This window comes from Furipterus horrens, unplaced genomic scaffold (assembly GCF_987537825.1).
Source record: "Furipterus horrens unplaced genomic scaffold, mFurHor1.1.pri manual_scaffold_8, whole genome shotgun sequence".
Lineage (NCBI taxonomy): Eukaryota > Metazoa > Chordata > Mammalia > Chiroptera > Furipteridae > Furipterus > Furipterus horrens.
In genome coordinates this window covers 94,103,059-94,129,096 of record NW_028327178.1, presented here as the reverse complement: position 1 = coordinate 94,129,096, position 26,038 = coordinate 94,103,059, and the positions used below count along the sequence as shown (strand labels likewise).

The 26,038-nt window shown below is 46.9% G+C and overlaps 1 protein-coding gene and 1 pseudogene across 2 annotated transcripts; one reads left to right on the top strand and one right to left on the bottom strand.

The window, feature by feature from the left end:
• Nucleotides 1-340: 340 nt before the first annotated feature.
• On the bottom strand, nucleotides 341-22,370 carry MANBAL (mannosidase beta like). 2 transcript variants are annotated; one of them, XM_090286375.1, is made up of 3 exons: nucleotides 22,291-22,370; nucleotides 12,010-12,217; nucleotides 341-1,228 (listed from the first exon to the last, which is right to left on the bottom strand). In XM_090286375.1, exons 2-3 carry the CDS (start codon nucleotides 12,157-12,159, stop codon nucleotides 1,121-1,123), a joined length of 258 nt encoding a protein of 85 aa, XP_090142501.1. In that variant the 5' UTR covers nucleotides 12,160-12,217; nucleotides 22,291-22,370; the 3' UTR covers nucleotides 341-1,120. The 2 variants fall into 2 exon arrangements, with proteins under 2 accessions (XP_090142501.1, XP_090142502.1); XM_090286376.1 differs by having other exon boundaries at nucleotides 22,303-22,362.
• On the top strand, nucleotides 19,181-19,770 carry LOC150003530 (large ribosomal subunit protein uL13 pseudogene; annotated as a pseudogene).
• Nucleotides 22,371-26,038: the final 3,668 nt, after the last annotated feature.

Sequence of the window (26,038 nt, the reverse complement as noted above, 5' to 3'; positions counted from 1 at the left end):
CATGTGAGGGCTTCGCCGTGGTTTTTCCCAAGCCACTCTGAGGACAAGTAGCTTCTTCCTCAGGCAACAGGAACTGGGGGATGAGTGGGGCCCAGTCCCAGTGGAAACTAACGCACGCACGGACATTCACAAGTGTTTCCACTGACTAAGGGCCACACAAAGCACTTGGCTGGACCCTTCCTGAAAAATTGTCCCAGAAGGGCTGCTCTGACCAGAGCCGCCTCCCAGCTCTGACCGTCCTCGGCCACTATGTCCCACTTCTCTGGGGGTGAGCCCTTCCTTCATCCCCAGAGCAGGGTCCAGGCTCCCCCTTTCCCTCAGCAGCACACAACATAGGATGTTCAGCATGCAAGGCAGTTTATTGACATTTACTTACCCAAAAAATTTTTCCACACTGGTTAGGGGATGAAAGAATTGGAGCAGGGGGAAGAGGATGAGAGACGTGGGGGATTGTAGAGGTGGAAGCCATGCTACGATGGGTTGAAAAGATAAGCCCCCCATTTCAGAGGCTCAGAGTGGTGGGCCCAAGGAACACACACTCATTCTACCAAATCCCTTCCATCTGCCGGAGGAGAACCAGGTATCACCCTGGTCTGGGTATTCTGCTGGCTCTCGAGCCAGGCACCTTTCAGACCTGGCCTTTGCACTAGTGGCCATAGCATCTTGACCTAAACAAAACAGGTGAGGCCTGGCCCCATCGCACAGGTGGAGGAGACAAAGGTGACTGATTAGCAGGAGATCTGCGGTGCACAAATAACGGAAGGGGGAGGCGCCTGTCAGCATTAGATAAGGGCTCTAAATCGTAGTGTAAATCCACAAGGTGGCTGACTATAAAGGCTGGGCTCTGTGGTTAAGTAAGAAAACATAGCTCTGTGATCTGACCTGACTTCTGAACAGAGTTCAGAACAGTCTCTATTCATAGAGTGTGTCAGTCCCCTTGGCTCTAAACCATCAAGGAAGCAGAAGGAAGAGGAAGTGGTGGTCTGTCCAGCTGGGACCTGGGAATGTCACAATTGTCCAGATCTCTGAGCCTGGGATGGAGTGAGGAAACAGGATGCTGAGTCCCAAGAGGGCCACCCCCAGGGCCCTTGCCCCTCCCGCCAGGCTCCACAGGCCTCTCCTAACGCTTCTTCTTAGTCTCCTTCTTGGGCCTCTTGTTTGCAGAAGGAGCAGCAGCCTTGGGCTTCCTCGTCACCTCCCCACTTCTAGGCTCGGACGGTTCTGCCTCCTGCATGGTGACAAAACGAAGAGTCATGCTTAGACGGATCAAGCCTGACAGCAGCAAAATGAGATCACGTTTGAAGGAACTTTGCTAATGGAAGGCTGCCATAGAAACACAAGGGATGGAAACCATCATGTCTGGGACCCATCAGGGACAAGTATGCAGAATAGCTGCTGGGAGCAGGGCAGTTCTCCGTGGGGACAGGGGACGAGGCCCCGATGGGAGGACATAGCCTTTGGAGTCTCAAGGCCTGGGTGGAATCTAAGCTCCTCCCCATTCCAGCCAGTGACCTTGTGGGGAATTCACTTTCCTTTTCTGTGTCTAGGTTTACCAACCTGTGAAATGTAAACAGTGATGCACATCTTGGAGGGCTGGTGTGAGGAGGCAAAAATGCATGAGAAGTACCTAGTAAATGTATGTAGCTGCACCCAGTGGCTGGCTGGTCACCTGGGGCAGAGTCTGGGCAGAATTTGGGTGAGGAGCCAGCCAGGGGGCAATCCCACTGCGTCTTGCTCTCCTTCTGGCCCTGCTGTTCCATTCCTCCCATTCAACCCACAGACTGCCAGGGCCACAGGGGTGGAAAGCACCAGCCGGTAGGTGGGCAGCCACTGAACTGTTCTGTGGGGCCTGGCAGAGGTGCCTCATGGGGGAGGGCAGCCTCTGGGAAGAGCTGCAGACTCTCCTGAGGACTACAGGAGCTCTGGCATGTACACTGTGATTTCTTCCCTCTAAGATTTGGTTTAAGCAAAGGTTGTGTGGCTTAAAAAAGGTTCAGAACTGCAGATCCCACTCTGGCCTTCATTGTGCGATATAAAAAGTAGACTCTGGGGAAAGACCTTGGCCTGCTCCAGCCGCTCAGGCTCATATCAGAAAAATCTGGAGAAGACTCAGTCCTGTCGAGTGTCCCCACCCACCCCCGCCACGGGTGATAATCACAGTGCACAGCCAGACAAGGCGTTAGCAAGGTCCATCTAGCTCAGAGGACACTAACCACAGCTCCTGGACCTCATCCAGCCCACAGGTGGACTTCACTTGGCCTACAGTTTATTTTTAAGAACTTAGGCCAATTGGGAGATTTCTCATTCAATCTGGATTCATGACTTTTTTGAAAACTTTAAAACCCTGGTGATACTAGCCCCATATCCCTTCATGAAAGAAATGGGCTGAGCCCTGGCTGTTGTGGCTCAGTGGATTGAGCACCAGCCTATGAACCAAAGGGTCACCTGTTTGATTCCCAGTCAGGGCCCACGCCTGGGTTGCAAGCCAGGTACCCAGTTTGGGTGAGGTTCCCGGTTGGGGGTGAGTGAGAGGCAACGACACATTGATGTTTCTCTCCCTCTCTTTTCTCCCTCCCTTTCCCTCTCTCTAAAAATAAATAAATAAAATATTTTTTAAAAATAAAAAGAAATGGGCTGAGCAGCAGCTGCCTCTTTATTCAAGTGCCCACAGCCGCCACGGCCCTATGGAAAGAAAATATTTCTCGGTGCCGGTGTTCTTTGATTCAATAATGGGAAAGCAAAGAGAAGACTAAGAATATTAGGAGGGAACACACTTTTTCTGGAAGGGGAAAATATTTTTTCCTCTTTAATTGGCCAACTCCCAGCTTCCAGCTTGCTTTAAGCTCTATCCTTCCCAGCTCACCCATGGGCCCCTGGCCCAAGCCTCCGCCCTACAGAAGAGGCAGGACCTCTGCTGGGGAGGGGCCGTCCCCGCCTGAAGGCCCAGTCCAGAGGTCTGTCAGCTCCCTCTTATTGGCCACTATTGCCTTCTCTCCTCCCCCCAGCTGAGACACAGATAAAGGCCCAGCCCCAGGCCCAGGCACCCACAGTGACCTTCCCAAAATAATAAGGCCAGTCTCTGAACTCCTCCAGCCTGTCCCTCTATGCTGACACTGTTTATGTAACTTGGCAAAAAAAAAAAAAAAATTAGAAAAGCAAACAAACAAAACCTCAAAAAGCCAGTGTGTCAAGTGCACAGGCTGCAGGCTTAGAGCTTGGCGGGAAGGCTACTGTTCAAGGCAAACCCTGCAGGGAACAACGCCTTTGGAGACCTTGGGAGCTGGAAACTGTCCCTGGAAACCAGGGGGTCCCTGAGCGCCCTGGGCAAACAGGCCCTGATTAGACCAATGGTTTGTGCCCAGGGAACTCGCGGAGGCCTGTCAGGATCCCCAGGCAGAGCCCCACTCTGAGCTCAAAGCGGAGGACCTCTTCTGGTTTCACTGGGGCCCAGTTTGGAATCCACAGAAATGGTGATACCCAGCTGCTGTCCCCTTTGACCCCCTCGCTCCACAGACCTTCCCTCAGGTGCCTCATCCTTTCTGGCACCTCCCAGACCTCTCCTCTGACCCAGCTGTCTATCAAATGACTCAGACTGGAGTCTCCCAGGCGCCTCCAACTCAGCTGTCCCAGGCCAAGCGTGGCCCTTCTCCAGGAGGCCAGGCCTCCTCCGCACCCTCCTCCCCACCTGTAGGCAGAGCCACCAGAGTCTCAGTGGGCCCACCCTCTCCCTCCTCTGCACCGTCCAGTCAGTCATCAAGTCCTAGTGATGTGACCTCCTCTACCTGTTGACTCAGGCCCTGTTTTTAGCATCAAGTCCCTACTTCAGGTCCCCCCGCAGCTAACCAACCTCCCTGCTCTTGAGGCCTTTCCTTGTGTACCTGCCAAAGGAATTTTTCTCAAGTGCAGACACCCCCATCTTAAACCTTCCAGTGGCTTTCCATCACCCACAGCCTCGTGGCCCACACCTGGGATGGCACCGGCCTCATCTGTGCTCTTCTCCACCCCCCATACTGGGTCAGGCCCCAAGGCTCCCAGTGGTCACCCTAACAAGAGGAGCACCCTTCTTTCCTTGGCCTCCCAGTGAAGCCCGCCCCATGGTTTGGCCCAGCCCAAGAACACACTCGTACTCACCGTCTAGCCTTCCTTCTCTGCTCCTCTACTTGCAGCCAGGTGCATCCCTTCCTCCACCCCTACCCCCTAGGTCCCCAGGAACCTTATGATGCCACTATTATTTTATCATAGTTACATGTTCTCATGTTGGTCTCACAGTGGCCTGTGAGCTCCTTGGGACAGCTTCAATTGTTGCTGAATGAATGAAATGAGAGAACAAGCAAGATCTTCCGTAACCATGGGAACTTCATGCTTGTTTATCATCGCACATATAACTTCAGACTAGGCCTCACTTTTTCCATGCTCACAGAAGACACAAGCAGATTTTAAACCCAATATACATACCCCGAACTATATATGCCTAGACATAGCAACCAATAATAATGACGACAACAGCCACAATATTATTCACAAAATGCCTGCCCTGCGTTCCCTGGTCTGGATAGACCTTATTTCAGTCAGCCTCATAAAGTGCCCTAAGGAGCCCTATTTTATAGATGAAAGAAGAGACACTCAGGTTGTATGACTTAACTAAGGTCTCAGCTGGTAAGCAGCAGAGCTGGGGTTTGAGCCTAAGCTCTTAATGGTTCTATACACCATAGCCTCTCCCAGGTTTCCAAGGGACCTTATGGAGATGGAGAATCTGTGTTAACGGTGAAATCTACTTTCACTCTGTGTAGCAGCCCCTACAGTCACAGGTGACCAGGGAACAACAGGGACAGCTTGTTCTAGATTCTATCTGTCAAAGGGTCATTCAGAGCGCCCTTGTTCGGGACCACAGCTCCTACAGGAGTCAGGAAGGTGGGTTAGGGCTCCTCAAGTCATGCTTTAGTTTTTACAGATGAAAGCAGTTCTCCATGGGTGACAGTCATCAAGTCAGCTGACTGTATTACCTGTCCCCTCATCCAGACCTCCTCCTCTCCTCCCCATTTCAGTTATTGGCATTGTCACCCACGTAGTTACCCAAGCTAGAAAGCTCCGAGTCATTTCTGAGTTCCCTTGTGCCCCACATCCGACCTGTCCCAGGTCTTGTCCACTCTTCTTTCCAGAGGCTCTGAATTCCACCCTGTCCCCTCTGGGCACACACACTGCTGTGCCGGACCGGACCCAAGGGTCTCCCGCCTGCCTCTCATTGTATCAGCCTCCCACAGGTTTTCCTCACCACTTGCCACATTGTTTTTAGAATCTAAAACTGTTGTTTTAGGAGATAATGTCTGTTTTCTGCTTCTCGGTATAAGACAAATTTCAAGAGCCTAAGGATGGCCGCAGGGCAATTCCACGCCAGCCCAACCCTGTCTCAGGGCACATCCCCTTGTGTAGCCAACTCTGTCACTCCAGGTTACTGGGCAAGCCAGCATCTCCCAGGTACTCTGTTCGCTTTCAAACTCTGCACGGGCACTCAGCGTTCATCACCCACCTATCTATGCCCGTGTCTGCAGGGTCCGTGCTGGGCACCATGGGGTAGTGGAGAAGAGAACACATACTTAGTGATGGGCACCATGTGCGTGCTTCACCAACTCAGCGAGCCTCCCACCACCCTTCCCAGCAGCCACTGTAAGCTCCATCTTACAGGTGAGGAAACTGAGGCTCACCGAGACTCAAGGACTGGCCCAATGGGGCACAGCTGCCCCCCCACTGCCCAAGCTGTAGGGAAGCAAAGGCAGCTTTCGTGCACATGGTTCGGCTGCGGGGGTCCTAGCCACACAGAGCTGAAGCTCCAAATTCTTGGTTGGCAAGAATGACTATGAACGAATGGCTGACTTTTAATTTCTCTTCAATTGCACGTTGCTGGTACAAGCCAGGGGGTGGGCAGACTCTGAAGGCTATAGCCCCACCTTTAAATCTGGGAACACCTCTCCTCCTCTGAAGCAAGTTTTTAGTTTCCTCAACAATCACACTGTCGGGAGTAAAAGAAACCTTCTCTTGCCAGGAGGTTCCTGGGTCTGCAGAGATGGCCTCTGCGGACGCAGCCTCATCAATAATGAAGCAGCTCCACAACAGCTTTCAAGGCCAGAAAATTGCTGCTATTCATCAGATTCAAATAATTGAATCTGGGCCATGATGCATCAAATCCCTTCCAGCAGGGAAAGCACAAAGAAGTTGATGATTTCCACTATACAGTTCAGTGTGCATTTGCTCCTATAAATCAGGACATGTCATTCTGCACAGATGGAAACTACGCTTCCCTCTAAGATGGCCCAGGGATAGAAAACCACTGTGCTCGGCTCAGGTAGCCCCCGCGCACCTTATCCCACTTGATCCTCAAGAACTCTGTGGGCCAGGCATGACACAGGCTCAGAGAGCTGAGGGTGGGACAGGTATGACTAGTGCCAAAGCTCCTGCTGCCCCACTGTGCACTCTTGCGTGGGGTCCTGGGCAGGATAGGGGCTGAAAAGACCTTGTAGAGATGGAACTAGCGCTGGTCTTGAAAGGGGAATAGGACCAGCTGAAACAGGGAGCAGGGGAAGGTGTCCATGTGGGCTCAACAAGGCGAACAGATAGTGTCCAGGATGTGCTTGGCAGGCGAGGAGAACTGTGATTAGTGAGAACAGCTTTGGGAGCTCATTCCAGACACAATTCAGCATCACGCAGACCCTCCCCGCCGGCTGGTCTGTGGCTCCCTGTGCATCCGATCGTCTCTCCTACGAGCCAGTACACATCTCGAGACCATGTTTATACCTTCACCCTGCCCACCACACAGTAATCTCTCAGAGATGGCTCGTTAAGTAAAAAAAAAAAAAAAAAAAAATCCCTGCTGCCCAATTCAACTGCAAACCCCTCCCAAGCTTAAGAACAATACAGGGTAGAACTGCACAGTTGGTTTTGTGGGCCTATCTGCTGAGGTGTTGAGAATGGGTACACAGCTGCCCAGGCTAACTATTTACTAGGGCAGCCTTTACTGGGAATCAGGGGCCTAGGTTAAAATCAAGAGTCTCACCCTGGCTGGTGTGGCTCAGTGCATTGAGTGCCCACCTGCGAACCAAAAGGTCGCTGGTTCAATTCCCAGTCAGGGCACATGCCTGAGTTATAGGCCAGGTCCCTTCCTCTTTCTCTAAATAAACATATAAAATCCTTTTTTAAAAATGTGGTTCTGGGAGGGCTCTCAGTCACTGTGGCCACAGGAGTGGCCAGTTGAAGTGGCCTGGCAGAAACGGTACCCAGTGCCCCTTCCCACCTGTGGGGCAAGGTGCCAGCATGTGAAGCAGAGGCCCTCCGTGAGTTTAACAAATTAATTCCCAGTCCTAAGAGCCAGTACAGTTCCATTCTGAGGAAACATAGGACGAGATTAGCCCAGTCAGCATTTAAACTACTAGGAGGGTGTATGATTAATTGCCAGATGAACTATTACAAGCTGCTGTATGAGTCGCTGAACTAAGGCAACACCTACTTGCTGAGGGTTGAATGAATCACCATTCTGTATAGAAACTGGTCCAAAGGAGGCCTTGACCGGTGTGGCTCAGTTGGTTGGGCGTCATCTTGCAAAGGGCAAGGTTGCCAGTTTGATTCCTGGTCAAGGCACATGCCTGGGTTGCTGGTTCATCCCAGTTGGGGTGTGTACAAGAGGCAGCTGATCAATGTTTCTCTCTAGCATCAATCCCTCTCTTTCTCCCCCCTTTCCCTCTCTCTCAAATTAAATAAATAAAATCTTTAAAAAGAAAGAGAGAAGAAGAAGAAACTAGTCCAAAGGAGGCTTGGGAGTCAGCTCAGGCAGGCTTTCGAGAAGGGAGGGAAGACGGGCTCCCTACCGTAACTGCCTTATGACCCACTCCTGAAACTCCTGGAATTGGGCTCCCACCTCATGAAACTATGGCACTCCACTTTGAGAAAAGCTAAAGACTATCTTCCCAGAAAATGTGCCTAAACATGAAAACATCACCTTTTTGCACATGATTTCAGGGAGCTCACAGACTGCTAAAGCCCATCTAGGGACCCCCTAGGGACTCAGGAAGCCCCTGTTAAGAACTCTGAAGGTCAGCAGCCTGAACACAGCTTCGTCATCAAACCAAACAGCTCCCCCTCAATCACTCAGTTGTTCTCATGGCCCCTCTGTGGGGCCTGGGTTTTCCCTGCGCTCTCCTTGAACCACTGGGTGGTTACAGGGTGACCACAGTCTCCTGGTCCTCTGCCCAGTGTCCCGAGAGGGAGAATGGAAACCCCAGCCTTGCCTACACAGCACTCCTGCTCCTTTGAGAACTGACCTTCCCCACTGCCCCTAGAGGTCACTCCACTGGACCCTCGCCTCCCCCGACGCTGGCCATAGCTGTCCCAAGCCACATCAGCTACCGTTCCTTCCCTGGGGATTTAGAAACTGGGACCAAGCAGGAAGACAGCCACCAGATGCCGCAGTTGAAGAACGTCAACTCTGGGAGCTGTTCGTGGCTATGTTTCTTCTTAACCACAGCGACAGCGCAGAGGAAGCAGGGACCAAGTGAGAGAAGTGAAAGGCAGGAGAGATACAGAGAGGAGAGGCAGAGGGAATGCAGACGGTGAGTGATGGGGTCCTGGGTTCCCACCTCTTCCAGTGGCCCAGCTGCATCCCTGCGCAGGCACAGCACCCCCACCTTTTTAGTATATCTCCATTGCACAGAAGCTACCTCAAGTAGTTCAAGCAATGCCTCAAGTTCAGGCCTGTCCTGAATTTTAATTTCCCTTGAAAAGGTCAGCAACTCATTCTCAAAGTTTCAAGAAATAATGCTATGTTGATAAAATAATCCCCAGGTGTTTATTCCCAACTTCTCACTGGCTCTCCCCGCTTTACCACTTGGATATCTTGCTATTATTTCACACTTAACACATGTAGAGCTGAACACCTCCTGTCCTCCCGAAACTGGTTTGAGCTTCAGGAAATGGTCTAAGGACTACGCCCGCGGCTGCATACAGAATCACCTGGGCACTTCACGAAAATACTGCTCCAAGATTCAGGGAACAACCGGATCAGAATCCCTACGGGTGCAGCCCAGGCTCAAATGAATGTTTGTTTTCTCGGGTCTTAGTTTAATGAGTTGTCAATGAGAAAAGAAAAGTCCTCATTTGGCTTAGCATTCTAGGGACTTTGGTTTTGATTTGACCAATTGGTTCTTGCTCCTACAAAGAAAAGGAAGGGGTGGGTGGGAAGCATTTGTATGTATTCCTTTTTTCTTCCCTGATTACCCCCAAAAGAGCTTTCAGATAATCTCCTAAGTATTGAAGTACTGAAGTCATAAACTAGTTGCAAAAAAATCAGCTTACTGGAACAACAGGAAAGACATTCTTTTGCTTTTCAAAGGCTTTCCCATCATCTGGAGCCAAAAATATTATCTTCTGACCCAAAAAGCCATTAATAAACCTTGTTTCTTTCTATAGGCCAAGCAAGAGAGATGATTTCGCCCTAAGCAACAAGGCAAAAAGTACAAGATTGTTCCCTGGGTCCTCCCACCCCGACTTCTGCCCTCTCCCACCCCAGGCCACCTCCATTTCCAGGTACCTGCCCCTGCCCTTGGGCTGCCTGGAGTCCCACAAGCTGTCCCCATTCCCATGGGCCCCCTTCCTTCCTAAGAGCTCCCTAGCCCCAAGTTAAAAACCCCTATCTTTTCCCCTCCCCATCCAAATTCCAAATCCCAGCTAGCTGCTAGGCACAGCCTCTAAGCACAATCTCAGAACTCAGCCTCTCTTTGTAAGATTGTCTACACACAGAACACTGTTTCCTCTTCATTTCCTTAGGAGTTTGAGTAGCGAGAGAAGGCTGCATTAAGGGGGAACACAGCAGAAAGCTGGCAGTAGAATCCCTGCATAACTGGGGGAAATTTGTTGGAGTGATGCACCAATAAAAAGTTAAATTAATGGAACTGTATGTTTTGCTACTGATCCATCAAAAAACTGAAAAAAAAAAAGCTAAAACAGTAAGCTTCAATTACGAAGACAATTCACTTGTGTGAGCCTTACTCCCCTAAACTGTAAGATAAATTAAAATGAAAGCATATGTACTACATTTATATTTTAAAAGATGAGGCTGTTGTCCCAAAGCAACCTCCAAACAGCAGAGCAGGTGGGGGGAGGGGGAGTGGAGGCATACTGCGGACCTTCTGTCAACACCCTGACTCAAAAGAGTTCAATTCACTGCGTCCTTAAAAACCTCGAAGATCAGTAAAGGGCCCCCCTCCTTCTGAAAGTTTGCTCAAGTGACCCAGGCCTGGAATGGTTGCAACACAACAGGAGGTGAGCCGCAGCTCTCTTAAAGGCCACACACGTCTGACTGGACATCTCTGCCTATGAAACAAGAACATTCATCACCTCCATCCCTGGGGGCCCTTAGCAGGCTTCATCAGTGGCCAATGACAATACAAATGTTGGTTATTTATAATGCCCAAGCATGCCGCGTCTGAGGACAGAGCCCCAGAGCACTGAGATGATGTTTTCAGAATGTGATACAATTGTGGGTGGAAAACCTCCAGTCATGACCTCCTTCTCAAAATCCCAGAATAAGAAATAGAGATGGACAGTCAACCCACAGGCCACCAGCCTGTCCCCACTCACCACGTTTTCCCCGCGCCGCCCACGGTGGCTGCTCCTCCCTGCCTATTTCCTAAGCGCTGGAGCTCCTTCGAGGTTCAGACTTATCTTGTCCTGCTCCATATCCGCTCCTCAGGAGACCTAATGCTCTCCCACGGCTTCAGTTACATCTCATTAACTCCAAAAAGTTGATCAACACTCAGCCCAGGTGCTTTTCCTGATACACACCTGCACATCTTAAAGGCACCTGTTTAAAATTGAACTCCGAATGCTCCTTCCCCTTCCCCATCCCCACCCAATCCTGCTCCTTCACCATCTGCCTGTGGGTGACATACGACAGGAAGTACACAGCACCAGCTATGAGGTGTTTTCACCAAATAGCCTGATCTGAATCAAATCAAGACTCTCTCTCAAAGCTCCTATTGATAGGAAATACAGGGAGCAGACAAACATATGAAATGATACCACAGAGAAGCAATCAGCCAAATCCAGCCAAATCCTGGATGTGGATGTCACAGGTGACAATGACCTGCTTTCACCAGACATCACTGTCAGGAGAAAAGGGAGGCTGGTGGTGGTGGTGGAAGGAGGGTGTACAGCTGTAGCAGGAGAGTCAAAAACAACAAAAAAGCCAATTTGATCATGTCACTTTCTTACTTGAAACTCTCCGGGCCCTGCCGATGCTTTTAGAGGCACCTCTCATCCTGTCCCTTCTGTGCTCCAATATCATCACCTTCATTCAGTTCCTTGAACTAGCCCGCCCCTTTATTCCTCAGGTACTTGCACATGCATTTCCCTCTCCCTGGGGGAGGAGAGACAGTCCAGCTCCTAAGTCCACCCCCTTGTCATATACCCTCCTGTACTTCTCAGGAAACATATGAGTATTTGTTTTTTGTTTTGTTTTTTACATTTTATTTATTTGTTTATTTATTTATTTTTAGAGAGAGGGGAAAGGAGAAAGAGAGGGAGAGAAACATCACTGTGTGGTTACCTCTCACTCGCGCCCCCAACTGGGGACCTGGTATGCAACCCAGTCATGTGCCCTGACTGGGAATCGAACCAGCAACACTTGGTTCGCAGGCCGACACTCAATCCACTGAGCCACAGCAGCCAGGCTGAGTATTTGTTTCACATGTGCCCAACCCCCAGACTAGAAGCTCCTTGACAGTAGACACCACATCTTTCAGTTCAGTGTGACATGTAGTAGGCACTAAATAAAAAAACCTGCTTAATGCATCTGTGAACAAATAAAGTCCTTATCCCAGGGTTCAACGCTACCAGGCAGGAATCTGGAGACACGATGTATCGATAAAGCCCAGCACAGTCCCTGCTGATCTTCATTGCTGTGATATCTATTTTTAGTGCCCAGAACCCAGCTTGAGGAACTGAGGCTCACAGAGAAGGACTCACCGCCTCGTGGGACTTGGGAACAGGTATGATGATGGCCAGCACACAGATGAGCTGGAAGATGGCCCCCAGGAAGAGTCCGTACCGTAGCAGGTTCTCCAGGAAAGTGGGCTCAGGCACCTCGGGAGGCGAGAAGTCCAGGTCGGAGGCCATGGCCCCAGCTGCCTGCTGCCTGAGGTCCCCGCGGGCTCACCCACTCCAGAGCCAACTTCTAAATGCAAAGGGTACGTGTCAGGTTTCTGCAGCCGACTTGTAAATGGTCCCACTGCACAAATACACACACACATGCAAGAATATATAAAGCAACTGTGGTGGCATCTTAACAGTTCTTGAATCTAAGTGGAGGATATAGGAATAGTCACTGAATCATTTTTTCCATTTTTGGTATGTTTGAAAATTTTCCAATTATAGTTAGGAAAAGTACGTAAGTAAAGGCAAACATTTCAACAGAAATCTCAAATCAGCATACATTTCCTGAAGGCCCGCTATGTTTCAGGTTTTGCTTATGTGTTCATTTACTCATCTAGTCATTCATTCAACAAATACTCACTGAACGCCAGGCACTGAAGAGTAAGCAAAACAGACACATCCCTGTTCTCTCGGAGCCTACAGCTCAGGACAGAGGCAGACAAAGGACACATCCAGATGTGAAATGCCAGCCAGTGACAACTTGTCAAAAAATCTTAAGGGCATTATTTTATTTTGTACGGGGTGACAAGAAGTGCTCTCTGAAGGAGAAGGAGGAATAAAGTGGCAGAGATATGAAGTGTGAGAGTGAGCCAACGGACACCTCCGGGAACATATCCCAGCCGAGGAAAGAGCAAGTGGAGAGGCCATGGGGAGGGATATGAGTCCAAAGTGGCCAGGGAGGGGGGCTCCGGAGGGAGAGAGGAAGGAGGTAAGGTCAGAGCGGAGTGGGGGCTGACCTTGCAGGACCCTCACACTTTTGACTGAGTGAAACGTAAAGCCACAGAAGGGTTCTGAACGGAGAAGTGACATGGTCTGACTTACACTAACCAGGGGACGAGGGGCACAGAGTAGACACAGAGACGGGTAAGGGGGCTACTGTCAGTAACTCAGGTAAGGGTGGGGGGACACGGAGGACAGGGGCCGTGGCGGGAGGTCCAGCATTGGGCCACCTTCATAGCCTCTCTTTTACCAGGTCCCCCACTCCTAATACCCCAGTTGAGCTGGAAGAACTGCCTGTAGTTCTCCAAGAGCACTGAGCTCTTCCACAATCCTGGACCGCTACCCAAGCTGTCTGCTCTGCCAAGAATGCCCTTTCCCATCTTTACTGCTTGGTGAAACCCAGACTCTACCACCAAGGCTGAGTTCAAATGCCACTTCCCAGCATGTCTTTCTTATTTGCCTGCCTCCCACCAGTATGACTGAACTGCTCCCCCTCTGCCACAGCACCCGCAAGTGGCTTCCTTCTGCCCACCTCAACAAAAAAAGGGGCAAAACTACTTTAGAACCAGACCCACCTGACTCCAAAGCCCTTTGTGTTTTCAGAGGTCTGTGCTATAATGTGATTTTCTGCTAATACTGAGCTATTACAGTGGCGAAGAGTCACATGTGATTATAGAGCTGAAATATAGCTAGTACAAGCTGAGAATGGCTGTTACGTGAAATACACAATTTAGTAGATAGGAGGAATATAAGAATGTAAAATAGCTTGTTGACAATGTGTTATATTGAAATGAAATATTGGGTTAATTACATTATTAATTTCACCTGATCTTAAACACCATCCAGGGTTTGAAAAAAAAGAACAAAGTTGGAGGATTCACTTTCTCACTTAAAGAATTACTACAAAGCTATGACAATCAAAACAGTGTGGTACTGGTAGAAGAATCTAGGACAATGGAATAGAATAGACAGCACAGAAATAAATCCTCACATATGGGGGGGGACCCAAAGAAAACAGAATTTATTTATTAAAAATTGTGCATTTATTCTTACAGTTTTAAACTTGTCACCTTCAAAATACTCTCCTATTGATGAAATATACCTATTGAGACACTTTCTACTGTGTAAAACAGTTTCTGAACTTGTCAATTTTGATGCCTTTTAGTACTTCTGCTATCTTTTGTTTCACCACTTTCACATCAGCATTTCCCTCTGAGGACTTTTTTCCATCGGGGCAAAAAAAAAGTCACTCAGGGAGAGATCGGATGAATAGGGAGGATGGGGCGCAGGGGGCTTGCTGGTTTGGGTTAAAAATTGCTGAACACTCAGCATGGTGTAAGCAGGTGCGCCTGTAAATCACCCATCATGAAATGGGCAAATGCACTGAAAGTCTTCAAGAAAAATTCACTGAAGCTGGACACAGCCTCTCACAACACCACCAGCTGGAACACTGATACACAGATGGGTCCTAGAACACTCACATAGTGGGGGAAGCCTTGTAAGGGGCCCATCCTCCAGAAGATAACTCTGGGTTTTGTTCCTCTTGTATACAGCCAATTCATTTCTGAACAAGGGTTACAAGACCATTCAATGGGGAAAGGACAGTCTTTTCAGTAGTTAGTGCTGGGTAAACTGGATATCCACATGAGAGAGAATCGAGCTGGGCCCCTACCTTACACCGGTCACAAAAATTAACTCAAAATGGGTCAAAGATCTAACCTTAAGAGCTAAAGTTATAAAACTTATGGAAGAGAACATGGGGGAAACTCTTTGTGACATTGAATTTGGCAATGATTTCTTGGATATGACACCAAAAGCACAGGCAACAAAGGGAAAAAAAAAATGGACTTCATAAGAATTAAAATCTTTTGTGCATCAGAGGACATGAAGAGTGAAAAGACAGACTGGAAAGGTTTGGTAGTGTCTCAGAAACTTAAACACAGAATTACCCTATCATCCAGCAATTCCACTCCTAGACATATGAAAGGATTGAAAGCAGGGACTCAAACAGATGCTTATATATCAATGTTCACAGCTGCATCATTCATAATATCCAAAAGATGGAAACAGCCCTGGCTGATGTGGCTTGGTTGGCTGGAGTGTCGTCTTGTGCACTGAAAGATCACAGGTTCAATTCTCGATCAGGGCACATCCCTGGGTTGCAGGTTCCGTCCCTGGTTGGGGCATGTACGACAGGACACTGATCAATGTTTTTCTCTCACATCAATGGTTTCCCTCTGACCCCTTCTCTCTCTCAAATCAATAAATGTATCCTCAGGTGAGAAATTTTTTTTTATTATTAAAAAAAAAAAGAAATCAAAAGATGGAGACAGTCAAGAGTCTATCAAACAGGTGAATGGATAAACAAAATGTGGTATAGACCTACAAAGGAATATTACTCAGCTATCAATAGGAATAAAATTCTGATACACGGATAAACCCCGAAAACATACTAAGTGAAATAAGTCATACCCAAAATAATGTTGTGTCATTCCACTTATATGAGGTACCTAGAGTAGGCAAATTCATAGAGACAGAAACTAAAATATAAATTACCAAGGGCTAAAGGACTGAGTATGGAGTTATTGTTTAATGGGTACAATTTCAATTTGGCATGTTGACAAGTCCTGGAAATAGATGGCGGTGATGGTTATACAACATTCTGAATACCACTGATTTGTGCACTTAAAAATAGTTAAAATGTTAAATTTTAGGATGTATATCTTACCAGAATAAAAAATATTTTTTTTAATTTTTAAATGTGGCCACTAGAAAATTAAAAATTACACCCGTAGCTCTGGCTAGAGACTTTCCTAAGGCCTCCCCCTTGGGCCACGCAGCTTCACCGCTGTGCAACATTTTTCCAGCATGAAGGAGGATTGACTAAAGAATAACAGAAATGACCTAACCAAACAGACTGGGACTTATGCAAATATATACTGTCTCTTTTTCAGCCTGGGCACTTAGAAAGGTCCTGTGCCTGTGCCAACAAGGTGGCTGCCTTGTAGAACCACTCGTCCTCTTCAGGAACAGGCTTCAAAGCCTGTGCCCCATCCCCCACCTTTTTTCCCCCAAAGTGCTCAGAGCTGGCAGATCTTCATCCTCCCAGGAAGGATCTGACTTCTGGAAAGAACCCAACATCGCTGGGATCCAAGTGTGGTGAATCAGGTGGGGCCGCAAGCTCAGGAATACCATTTTTGGTCAAATACAAGGTATGACGCTAAGACACTAGCCAGATTTTGGGGGGTGGCTCATAAACTGGCCCTGAAGTGAATTCCAAGGCAGCTGTGAGGAACGCTTCACTGGAGGAAACGTAGGGCCCCAACAGGGCTCTGTATCCTGTGCCATGTGAATAACAAGGTGGATGAAAGATCTCTCATTTCTTCTGTGGCACCTTATAAATAGGCATTTGAAAAAATGCCTCCAGCAGCACTGGAGCGCGTGCTCTCTCTCTGCACCCTTCCTCGCCCTGCCTCCCCCCACCCCCACTCCCACTTTCCCCTATCTCTTCCCCCAGGCACCTTTTCCTGGCCTCACTCCCCCTAAGCTCCAAGGGCCCTTCTGGCCTCTAATTTGTTTCCTGAGTCACTTCTTCTACAGCTCACTTCTACCACCTCTGTGACTTTCTAAAAAAAACTTTTGGGAAAAAAAATATGCCTTCAGTCCCAAGCTTTGTGCTGAAGGCTACAACAAACCTACTTGGCTTAGCGATAGTTAGATTTATTAGTTGTTAACAACAAACTGTTATGAAGATTTGTAGTACAATAAAAACATGGGGCCAGGAGTCAGGAATCATGGGAACAAACCCTGACTCCATCAGCAATTAGCTACACTTTGGGCAGATCTCTTGACCTCCTGGAGACTGGATGTCCTCATGAGCCAAGCACCAGTAATATCTATTCAAAGCTATAATGCACTTACTTTTTTTTTTTTTTAATAATGGCAATTAGGCAATACATAACAAGAGCCATAAAAGTGATTATATCTTTTGACTGAATAACTCACTTCCTAGAATTTACAGTAAGGAAACAATTCAAAAGAAGAAAAAGGCTTCAGGTACAAAAAGGTTCATGGCAGTGCTATTCATAATACTGAAAAACAGGAAGCAACTGAAGTGTCCCACGATAAAAACACAGTTAACCCAGTTACAGCACATCATGGCATACTCTCCTGTCACTAAAACAGTCAGGTCAGGGGAAAGTCTTTGCAAAATAACACTGAGAAAAGAAAACAATTTCATAAACACTGTGATTGCCACTGGATATAAACTGTGATTTCTTTGGCTAGAGATCCAAGAGACCATAGGAAAATGTAAATAGTTGCTGTTGAAGTAAAGGGGTCGTAAGTTTTAATTTTTGGAATAATATTGAAACAATGAATACAATTTAAAAGAAAAGCCCATGTTCTGTGTACTTCTTCCACAAGACCTATAGGGTTTAATGAAGAGCTGTCCGACAGAACCTCCTGCAAAGATGGAAATGTCCTATATTTGGGCTCTCTCATAGGGTAGCCACCAGCAGCATGTGGCTTTTGAACATGTAAATTTGGCTCCCCAGAAACTGAATTTTAACTTCATTTAACTTTAATTAAAGATCAATAGTCACACATAGCTAGTGCCAGTGTAACAGAAGGGTGGCTGTAAAAAAGTTCAGGAAATCATAAAATGCTCTACACGCATTGTGTGTGCTTTAGAATTGCTGTCTGATTTCCTCTGCACCCCTGTGCTTTATTTCCCCGCCTGCCCGCCAGTATTTCCAGGTTTTCCTTTTCTGATTACAAGAAATCACAAGGGTGCGCCTCATCCTTAAGCTCTCAACTAGGAGGTACTACGCTTAGGCTCTCTGGGACAGGCTTTGTTCGCCGCCCCGCCCCGCACCCACCCCCACCCCTATTGTCGCAGCAGCAGCAGCAGCAGCCGTGAGCAAACCTTTTGCCAGAAATGCACACACACTCATCTCATTCACTTCACAGCCACTCTGGGAGGCAGGTATTACTAATGAGGATGAGGAAACTGGGGCTTGGAGAGGTTATATGGCTCAGCCAGGGATTACTTGGCTGAGAAGTGGCAGAGTCAGGATTCAAACTGTCTGGCTAGTCCAGCCCCTGAGCTCTTACCCACTAGGTCAATGGTCTTCAAACTGCAGGCTGTGGCCCATTAGTCAGCCATGGAAACCATTTCCAACGCTGTTACCAGCACTTTTTCTTTTTCACTTTATTAGCCAGCACGTCAAAGAAAGGACAATAGAACATATCACCTTAATAAGGGTGGGTATTGTGTCCTGAAGCCTTTTTCAGTCACATCCATCTATATCCAAGTATGGATGTCCTGGGTCAAAATTCAAAACCCATTTCTTATTGTTTGAGAAACACTACAGTGAGTCTGTATTTTTACTTGCTCCACTATAAGCTCTTGGACAACAGGGACCCTGGACCATCGAGTTTATTCCAGGGCCTGACTTAAGTATTTGGGAAGTGATGAAACCTATGCTTGGTTTTTACCTTTAAAGCAACAGTAGCTGCCTCAACAACTGCCTCATTTAACGGCGGTGAGGAGGAGTGGAGAGGCGTGGGGCTTGCTTAGGCTTTCCCAGTGAGTCAGGGCAGAGCTGATCATCCTGCTATGTCTCTGGCTTTGTGGTGCTCACACCTGCTCAAGAGCAAAGGGGAAATTTCACACCCCTACCAGAATTTAATAGAAAGTACATACCCATTTATTACCGAACAGGGCAAATAATTTCATAAGGCTACTGGGCTCCTTGAGGTTCATCCCTGAATGCCAGACACCAGCGGTCAGAGGCATTCATTCATTGGACAAATATTTATTGAATACCTACTATGTGCGGGACATTATTCTAGTTCCTGCCATGGAGTTTTCATCCAGTTAGTGGCCTCACTCAGATATACAAATAATGTAATGTCAGGGGTATTACAAGAAAACATAAATAGGGAGGAAAGAGGTGCTATTTTATGTGGGTGGTCAGGGAAGGGACTCTCTGAAGTGACATTTCAGCAGACGCAGGAAGAGAGCAAAGGAACAAGACATTAAAATATCTGTTAGGTACCCCAGGATGAAGGACCAACAAGGGATAAGATCTTGAGGCACGAATGAACTTGATGATCAAGAACAGTAGAGTAAGCACACTGTGTAGGGTCAACAGGCCATTATAAGGACTTTGGCATTTCCTCTGAGCAAAAGGGGAGCCACTGGAAAGTTCTTAGTGACAACAATGATGATGATGGTGGTGGTGGTAGTGGCATGGTCTGACTCATCTTAAAACAGTCCCTCTGGCTTTCCCAGGTGGCTCCGAAGATGGTGGAGGGGCAGGTCCTGGAGCTCAATGGCCAAGGCCATCTGGTGGCCATAGAGGCCAAGCAGGTACAGCTGGGCCAGAAGGTGATGGTTGCACACTGTGAAGGTATCAACATATCTGGCAATTTCTACAGAAACAAGTTGAAGTACCTGGCTTTCCTCCACAAGCAGATGAACACCAATCCATTCCGTGGCCCTTAACCACTTCCAAGTTCCCAGCCACATCTTTTAGGGGACCATGCAAAGCATGCTGCCCCAAAGGACCAAGCAAGGCCAGACCGCCTTGGACCACCAAGGGCATGGTGGTTTCCGCAGCTCTCAAGGCTGTTCATCACAAGCCTACACAGAAGTCCGCCTCCCTAGGGTGACCTGACTCATGAGGTTGGCTGGAGGAACCAGGCAGTCACAGCCACTCCGGAGGAGAAGGCCAAGATCATTACTGGGAGAAAAAGCTCATGAGGCTACAGAAACATCCCAAAAAGAACACAGAGAAGAAAACTGACAGATACACAGAGGTACTCAAGACTCATGGACTCCTAGTCTGAGCCCAGTAAAATTGACTGTTAATTCCTCAAAAAAAAAAAAACAAAAAAAAACACCAAAGGTCCCACTGGCTGTTGTATAGACTGCAGGGGACAGGGAGACTAGTAAGGAGGTTACTATGTATAATAGTCAAACAGTCACACTTGCACCAGGAAGGTAACAGTGGAGGTGGTAAATTATATTTTGAAGAGAGAGCCAGGACTGCTGAGAAGTTATATATAATCCCTGAAGGTCAAAATATTTTATGATAGTGTAATGGTGAATACAGGACATTGACCCTTTGCAAAACCCACAGAACTTTACAGTACAGAGTAAACTTTAATGAGTACAAAGATTTTTTTAAAATCATTTAGGTCAGGGTATCTCAGGATGGAATGCAGAATGTGACATTTTGAATCTAAATGTATACAAATGTATTAAACAACTTCACTGAAAGGGTAGGGAGAACTGGGCATTGATCAGTAACTTTGGAAATCAGTAGTCTGCAGACTAAAGGCAACAGGAACTACATGCATGCATTGTATTCTAGTTGATTTGTTATTCCCATGGGGGATACAGGTTAACAATTCTGAAGCCACTATACATGTATACCAAAATTGAACAATTAAGTAAATAAATGGGATGTTGTGAAAGCCTGGTTTGTCACAGTTGGAGTGGAAGGTTACAGATAGCCAGAGGAGGCTGGAATGATCCACACAGGATGGGTAAGAGTTGCATACATCAGTATAGACTAATTCATGTTTCACTTACTATAAATACAGGTGGCTACATATATATTTATAGATATGTGTATATATACAGGTTAGATACACACATATACCTCTTACTCTGCATGAACATCCTGGTAGCAATGAGAATACCAAGCACCCAAATCTTGGTGTCTGATACCATTCTCCAATAAAAGGAACCAGGCCTGAGACAGAAAATATACAAGATAAGCCTGGAGCAGAAAGTAAGAACAAAACAGTGACTGGGGTATGTCAAAAGGATATAGGAGCCAACTGAAAGGGAGTAACAGCAGTAGGAAAACTTGACAAGCTAATGATCCAGGTTAACATCAGCAGTGATAACTTATATTTGGTAGTATAAGCCTTTGACATGATAAGACTGGCACTTGACTTCTGTGGTCTTCTTCCCCATTAACTCCTAACTGCAATCTAATCACAAAAAAACCACTAGGCAAATCCCAATTGAGGGTCATTTTATAAAATCTGACTCCTAATAATGAAAATTGTCAAGTTCACCTAAAACAAGTCTAAGAAACTATCATAGCCAAGAAGAGCCTAATTAAGACATGACCCCTAAATGTAATGTAGCATCCTGAATGGGATCCTGAAACAGAAAAAGGGTATTAGGGGAACACTGAGCAAATCTGAATAAAGCATAGACTTTAATGATAACTTACCAATATTGGTTCGTTAATTGTAAAAAATGTACTATACTGATATAGATGTTAATAACGGGAAATTGAATGTGGGCATTTGAGAACTCATTGTAGTATCTTTGCAATAATTATGTAAGTCTAAAATTGTTATAAAATATAAGTTCATTGAAAAAGTCGACATGTCAAGATAAATAACCCCTGAGACATTTATAGCTCTCCAGACTTAGCCAATAGAAATAAAATCTTCTTTAAGACAGAAAAACCAAGATTCCAAGTGTATTAGTAATGGATTTTTGGCTTCTAATTAAGAGATTTAAAATTCTGTTCTGAAAATTCAATTGAAACAGACTAGGGATAGAAAATTAGCGTCATGAATTAGTGACTGTCTTATAAGCAATGGACTATGTATACCCAGACCCATCCCATTACAACGAATTCCCAAGAACTGCTGAAAAGTGGGTTAAACTTTTTGCCCTATGGAAAGCTCAGCCATCTCCCAGAATAGTCAGAACTGGCAGCCAGTGGGCTGAAACTGGTGTGCAGATGTTCTGCAAAATGTAATTAATAATCTGAATTTGTTACCACCACTTAAAAAGTGTTGAATTTCATATATTCATTTCCCACTTGTTCTGAAAAGAAGTCACCCTACGAACACGCACAGTGCACCCTTACCAACTGCTTTGCATTCACCATCTCATTTAACACCCAGGTCAAGCCTACGTGTCCATTATAAAGGAGGTAATTGAGAACCGGAGGGGAAACCAGATTCCCCACGGTTACAGAGCACTACGGGGCACACTCAGGGGTTGAACCCCGGAGATCTGGCTCCTCCTAATGCTCCGCTAGGCGGGGGGAAGGCAGGTCATGGCCGTGAGTAGCGCTAGGTTCTGCCCGGGCTCTGAACTAAAGCGCTGAACGGCACCAGGTGAGGCCTCCCGCCTTCCAGGAACTCAAAATCCCGTCTGCAAGTAACTTCCTTCCGAGCAGCTGGGAAGTTATTCTGGCCGAGCGCATAGAGGCTGAAACACACGGAACAGAGCCGCCGGCGGCAGCACGGCCGTGGAGCCGCAGCCCGAACCCCTCTCCGGTCCCGCGGCTTCTGCGATTCCGCACCGCCCCGAAGCCCCGGCACCCGCACCTTCGCACTCACCACCCGCGCTGCTGCGCGCCGCTCCCCCGGAAGTGGTTCTCTTAGACCACGGGTCCCGGAAGTGACGCGCCTGAGCAACCGGCCGGCTCAGCTCCGCCCGTGTTGCTAAGGTTGGTGGTTTGTTGAACTCTTGTCCGTGCTTTGTGGGTTAGAGCCAGACGGAGAAGCCTGGGAAAGCAAGAGAAAGACCCCTGGCTTCTCCAGATCTATCACTCAGCTCATTTCAGCACACGTGTTTAGATGTTTATAGAAGAATCCTTAATTCCACGCCAAGCCCTGAACTAGGAGCCCACAATGCAGAGGGGAGACAGAGGAGCACCTTCTTATAATCTAACAGAAACAAATGACATATTAGAATCCATTCAAAACATTCACCAACCACCTAGTCTGTGCCCTGTGCTGGTTCCTGGGGCTACAGTGCTGAACCAAACAGGTGCTATCTGCTCTCATGGAGCTGGCATTCTGATGGAGACAGACAATAATAATTAATATGTAATCATATGATGTAATAAGTATTTGAAATGCTAAAAACAGGATTATGTGACCGAGTATGGGTAGGCAAGTAGAGAGGAAGGAGATCTAGTTTAAAGTGGGTACCTAGCCATGGCTGGTGTGAGTGGATTGAGTGCCGACCTTCAAACCAAAGGGTCGCTGGTTCGATTCCCAGTGAAGGCACATGCGTGGGTTACGGGCCAGGTCCCCAGTTGGGGACATGTGAGAGGTAACCACACATTGATGTTTCTGTTCCTCTCTTTCTCCCTCCCTTCCCCTCTAAAAGTAAATAAAACCTTTAAAAAAATAAAAAATAAAGGGGTATCCAGACTCCACCGAGGACCCCCATCATCCATGACTCCTGGTATCCATGCCCTATGTAGTCCCTTCCCACATTGAATAGGACAGACCAGTAGAGCCAACAGAATATTGTAGAAATCATGAAGCATAAGTTCCAGCATTAAGTATCAAAGACATAGCTCTTCCACTTTGCTCTCTCTTGATCACTCATGGGGACTCATGTTGTGAGGACAATCAAGGAGCCCCCCAGAGAGGTTCCCAAGGGTAGTAAGTGAAGTCTCCTGCAAACAACTAACTCCAGACTCTGTGAGCCACCTTGGGAGTGGATCCTCCAGCGCCAGCCAAGCCTTTAGACAACTGCAGCCCTGATCAAAATCATAAATACGATCTTCTGAGAGACCTTGAGTCAGGAACACTCAGCAAAGTCACTTGAATTCCTGACCCACAGAAATTGTAAAATAATGAACTGCTACTATTTTAAGCTCCTAAATTTCAGAGTAATTTGTTGTACAGCATAAATAACTAATAAGTACAAGATCAAGAAGGAGGGGTTAGATGCTGGAGATTCAAGAAAGAATAATACCCTCGAAGAGCTCACTCTCTCTTGGGAGGATACAGACATAAATTATTACAATTCACTCAACATCCACTAATCCCATACTATTTGAGGTAGTATGGCAGATCCAAAGACACACTATTCATTCTATCATTCAAAAAATATTTATGGAGTTTCCACTTTGAATCATGTGCTATGGAATTAAGAAGACAATGATGAGCAGGTGGGTTTCTACCCTCACTGTAACTATAGACTAGGGGTTAATGTCTGACAGCTCCATTAATCAATTACACAGAGAAATATATACTAATGAACCATAAGATATCCTGGGAAGAAGGAAGAGGAAACTATGAGAATAAACAACATGGGAGATACAATCAAGAGAGGGTGATCAGGGAAGGCCTCTCTGTGGAGGTAACATTTATGCTAAGAAATGAAGAATGGATAGGAATTTGCCAGGCAAAGAGAAGAAACAGCATGGTGGGAGGTGGGAAAGCTTGGAGCATAAGCAGGGAGAAGCTGAGGCCTGAAAGGTTACAGATATGTTAGGCGAGACTTGGTACTTGCCCTGAAGGGCTCTCTTTGGGGTGTGAATGAAGGGTCACAGGAGACAGAGATGTTTTACGTGTTGAATTGTGCCCCCCCGCAACACAAAGGATACGCTGGAGTCCCAACCCTCTACCTCAGAATGTGATCATATAGAGAGAGGGTCTTTACAGAAGCAATCAAGTTAAAATGAGGTTGTTGGGGAAGGCCTTAATCCCATATGATTGGTGTCCTTATTAAAGAAGGAAATTTGATCACATGTGCACACATAGAATGTCCTATGAAGATGAAGACAGACATAAGGGTGATGCTTCTAAAAACCAAGACATGCCAAAGGTTGCCAGCAAACCACCACAAGCTAGAGGAAAGCCATGGAATAGATTCTTCCTCGCAGCCCTCAGAAGGGGCTGACAGATCTTCCTCTCAGACTCCTGGCCTCCAGAACTGTGTGAAAATATCTGTTCTATAGGCTACCCAGTTTGTGTTACCACAGCCCTAGCAAACTAATGCAGATGTGTAGGTGCTTTGAGAACGGTTATTCTCTGTATCCAAATGTAAAAGGTCCTCCGTGTGGCTGCTGCAGGCACAGCTACTTTCTCATTCTCTGGAAGCTTCTGAAAGGTTCCAGCTGAGTCTTGTTCATCTCTGTGCCCTGCATGGCTCCATTAGCGCCGCAGCACGATGGAGAGCTCTGTGGCTTGCTTGTTCATATCCGTAATATCTACTTGCACTTAAAGAGGAAAGGTTGAAAAAAGCATGGTCTCTGCTCTGAAAAAAATTCTAAATGAGATTAGCATATGATGGGGTGAACCAATTTATAATTATTAATTATAACTGCCATTTATTGAATATTCACTAGGTACCAAGCACTTTACATATGTTAATAGTTTCCCCCCAGCTATCCTATATGGTAGGTATTATTATTCCCATTTACAGGTGAAGAAACCTAGGACTGGAAAAGGTAAGCAAGCATCTTCCCCAAGGCCTCACAGAGACTGTGTATGTAACCACTGCACTACCCAGCCAACCTTTTGCAAGCCAGATGAGCACTCCAGGTATGAGTGTTCTAAAAAGAGGGAAAGATCAGCCAGGACTGAACTATCTGGGATGGCTTCATGAGGGAGGTAGTTTGATGTGTTTTCTGGAGGATGGGGTTGTATTTGGATATAGAAAAGGAGAGGAGAAAAATTTGTTTTTCCACCTCTCAACCTTTTGCCTTTGTCAGTCTCTGCCTAGAATGCTCTTCTCTCCAGGATCTTCACAAGAAAGGCTGTTCTCATCTCTCAGGACTCGCCCAAATACCACCTTTTTTAGAAAGGGCTTCCCTGATCACCTTTTTCTGGCTTATTGTTTCTTCTAAAGATGGCTCCATCCCTCACGCTCTTCCACCCCGTGCCTGCTTTAACCAATAACATTCCATGGAAGAGGCACTGTTGTCACCTCCAGACATGGCGGTTAACTGGCCTGGAAGTCAGCCACCATGTAAGAAGTGCGACTAAGCTGAGATCACCAGACTGTGAGAAGCCCAAGCCACGTGACCCAGGAGTGAAAAGGACATCTTGGATAGCTGAAGAGATGCAAAGGTGTGTTGATAGACAGTATACTGTTAAGTGTAGAATCTAGGTGGTAGGTATAGTGTTTGCTGTATGAGTCTAGTGACTTTTTTTGGTATATTTGAAATTTTTCACTACAAAATTTGGGGGAAACAATAAAAGATCTTGGAAGTGGATTATCCAGCCCCAAAGCACCTCACCTAACACCATATGGAGCAGAGATGAACCACCCACCCAGCCTTTCCTAAATTCCTGATCCACAAAATCACAAGCTAAATAAAAGTGTTGT

Bases quoted from the DNA above. Each gene is read 5' to 3' on its own strand.
- MANBAL (XM_090286375.1), bottom strand. From the start codon at position 12,159: ATGGCCTCCGACCTGGACTTCTCGCCTCCCGAGGTGCCTGAGCCCACT. The intron at 1,229-12,009 runs GTGAGTCCTTCT...GTCACCATGCAG, and splicing joins TTCCCAAGTCCCACGAGGCG to GAGGCAGAACCGTCCGAGCC.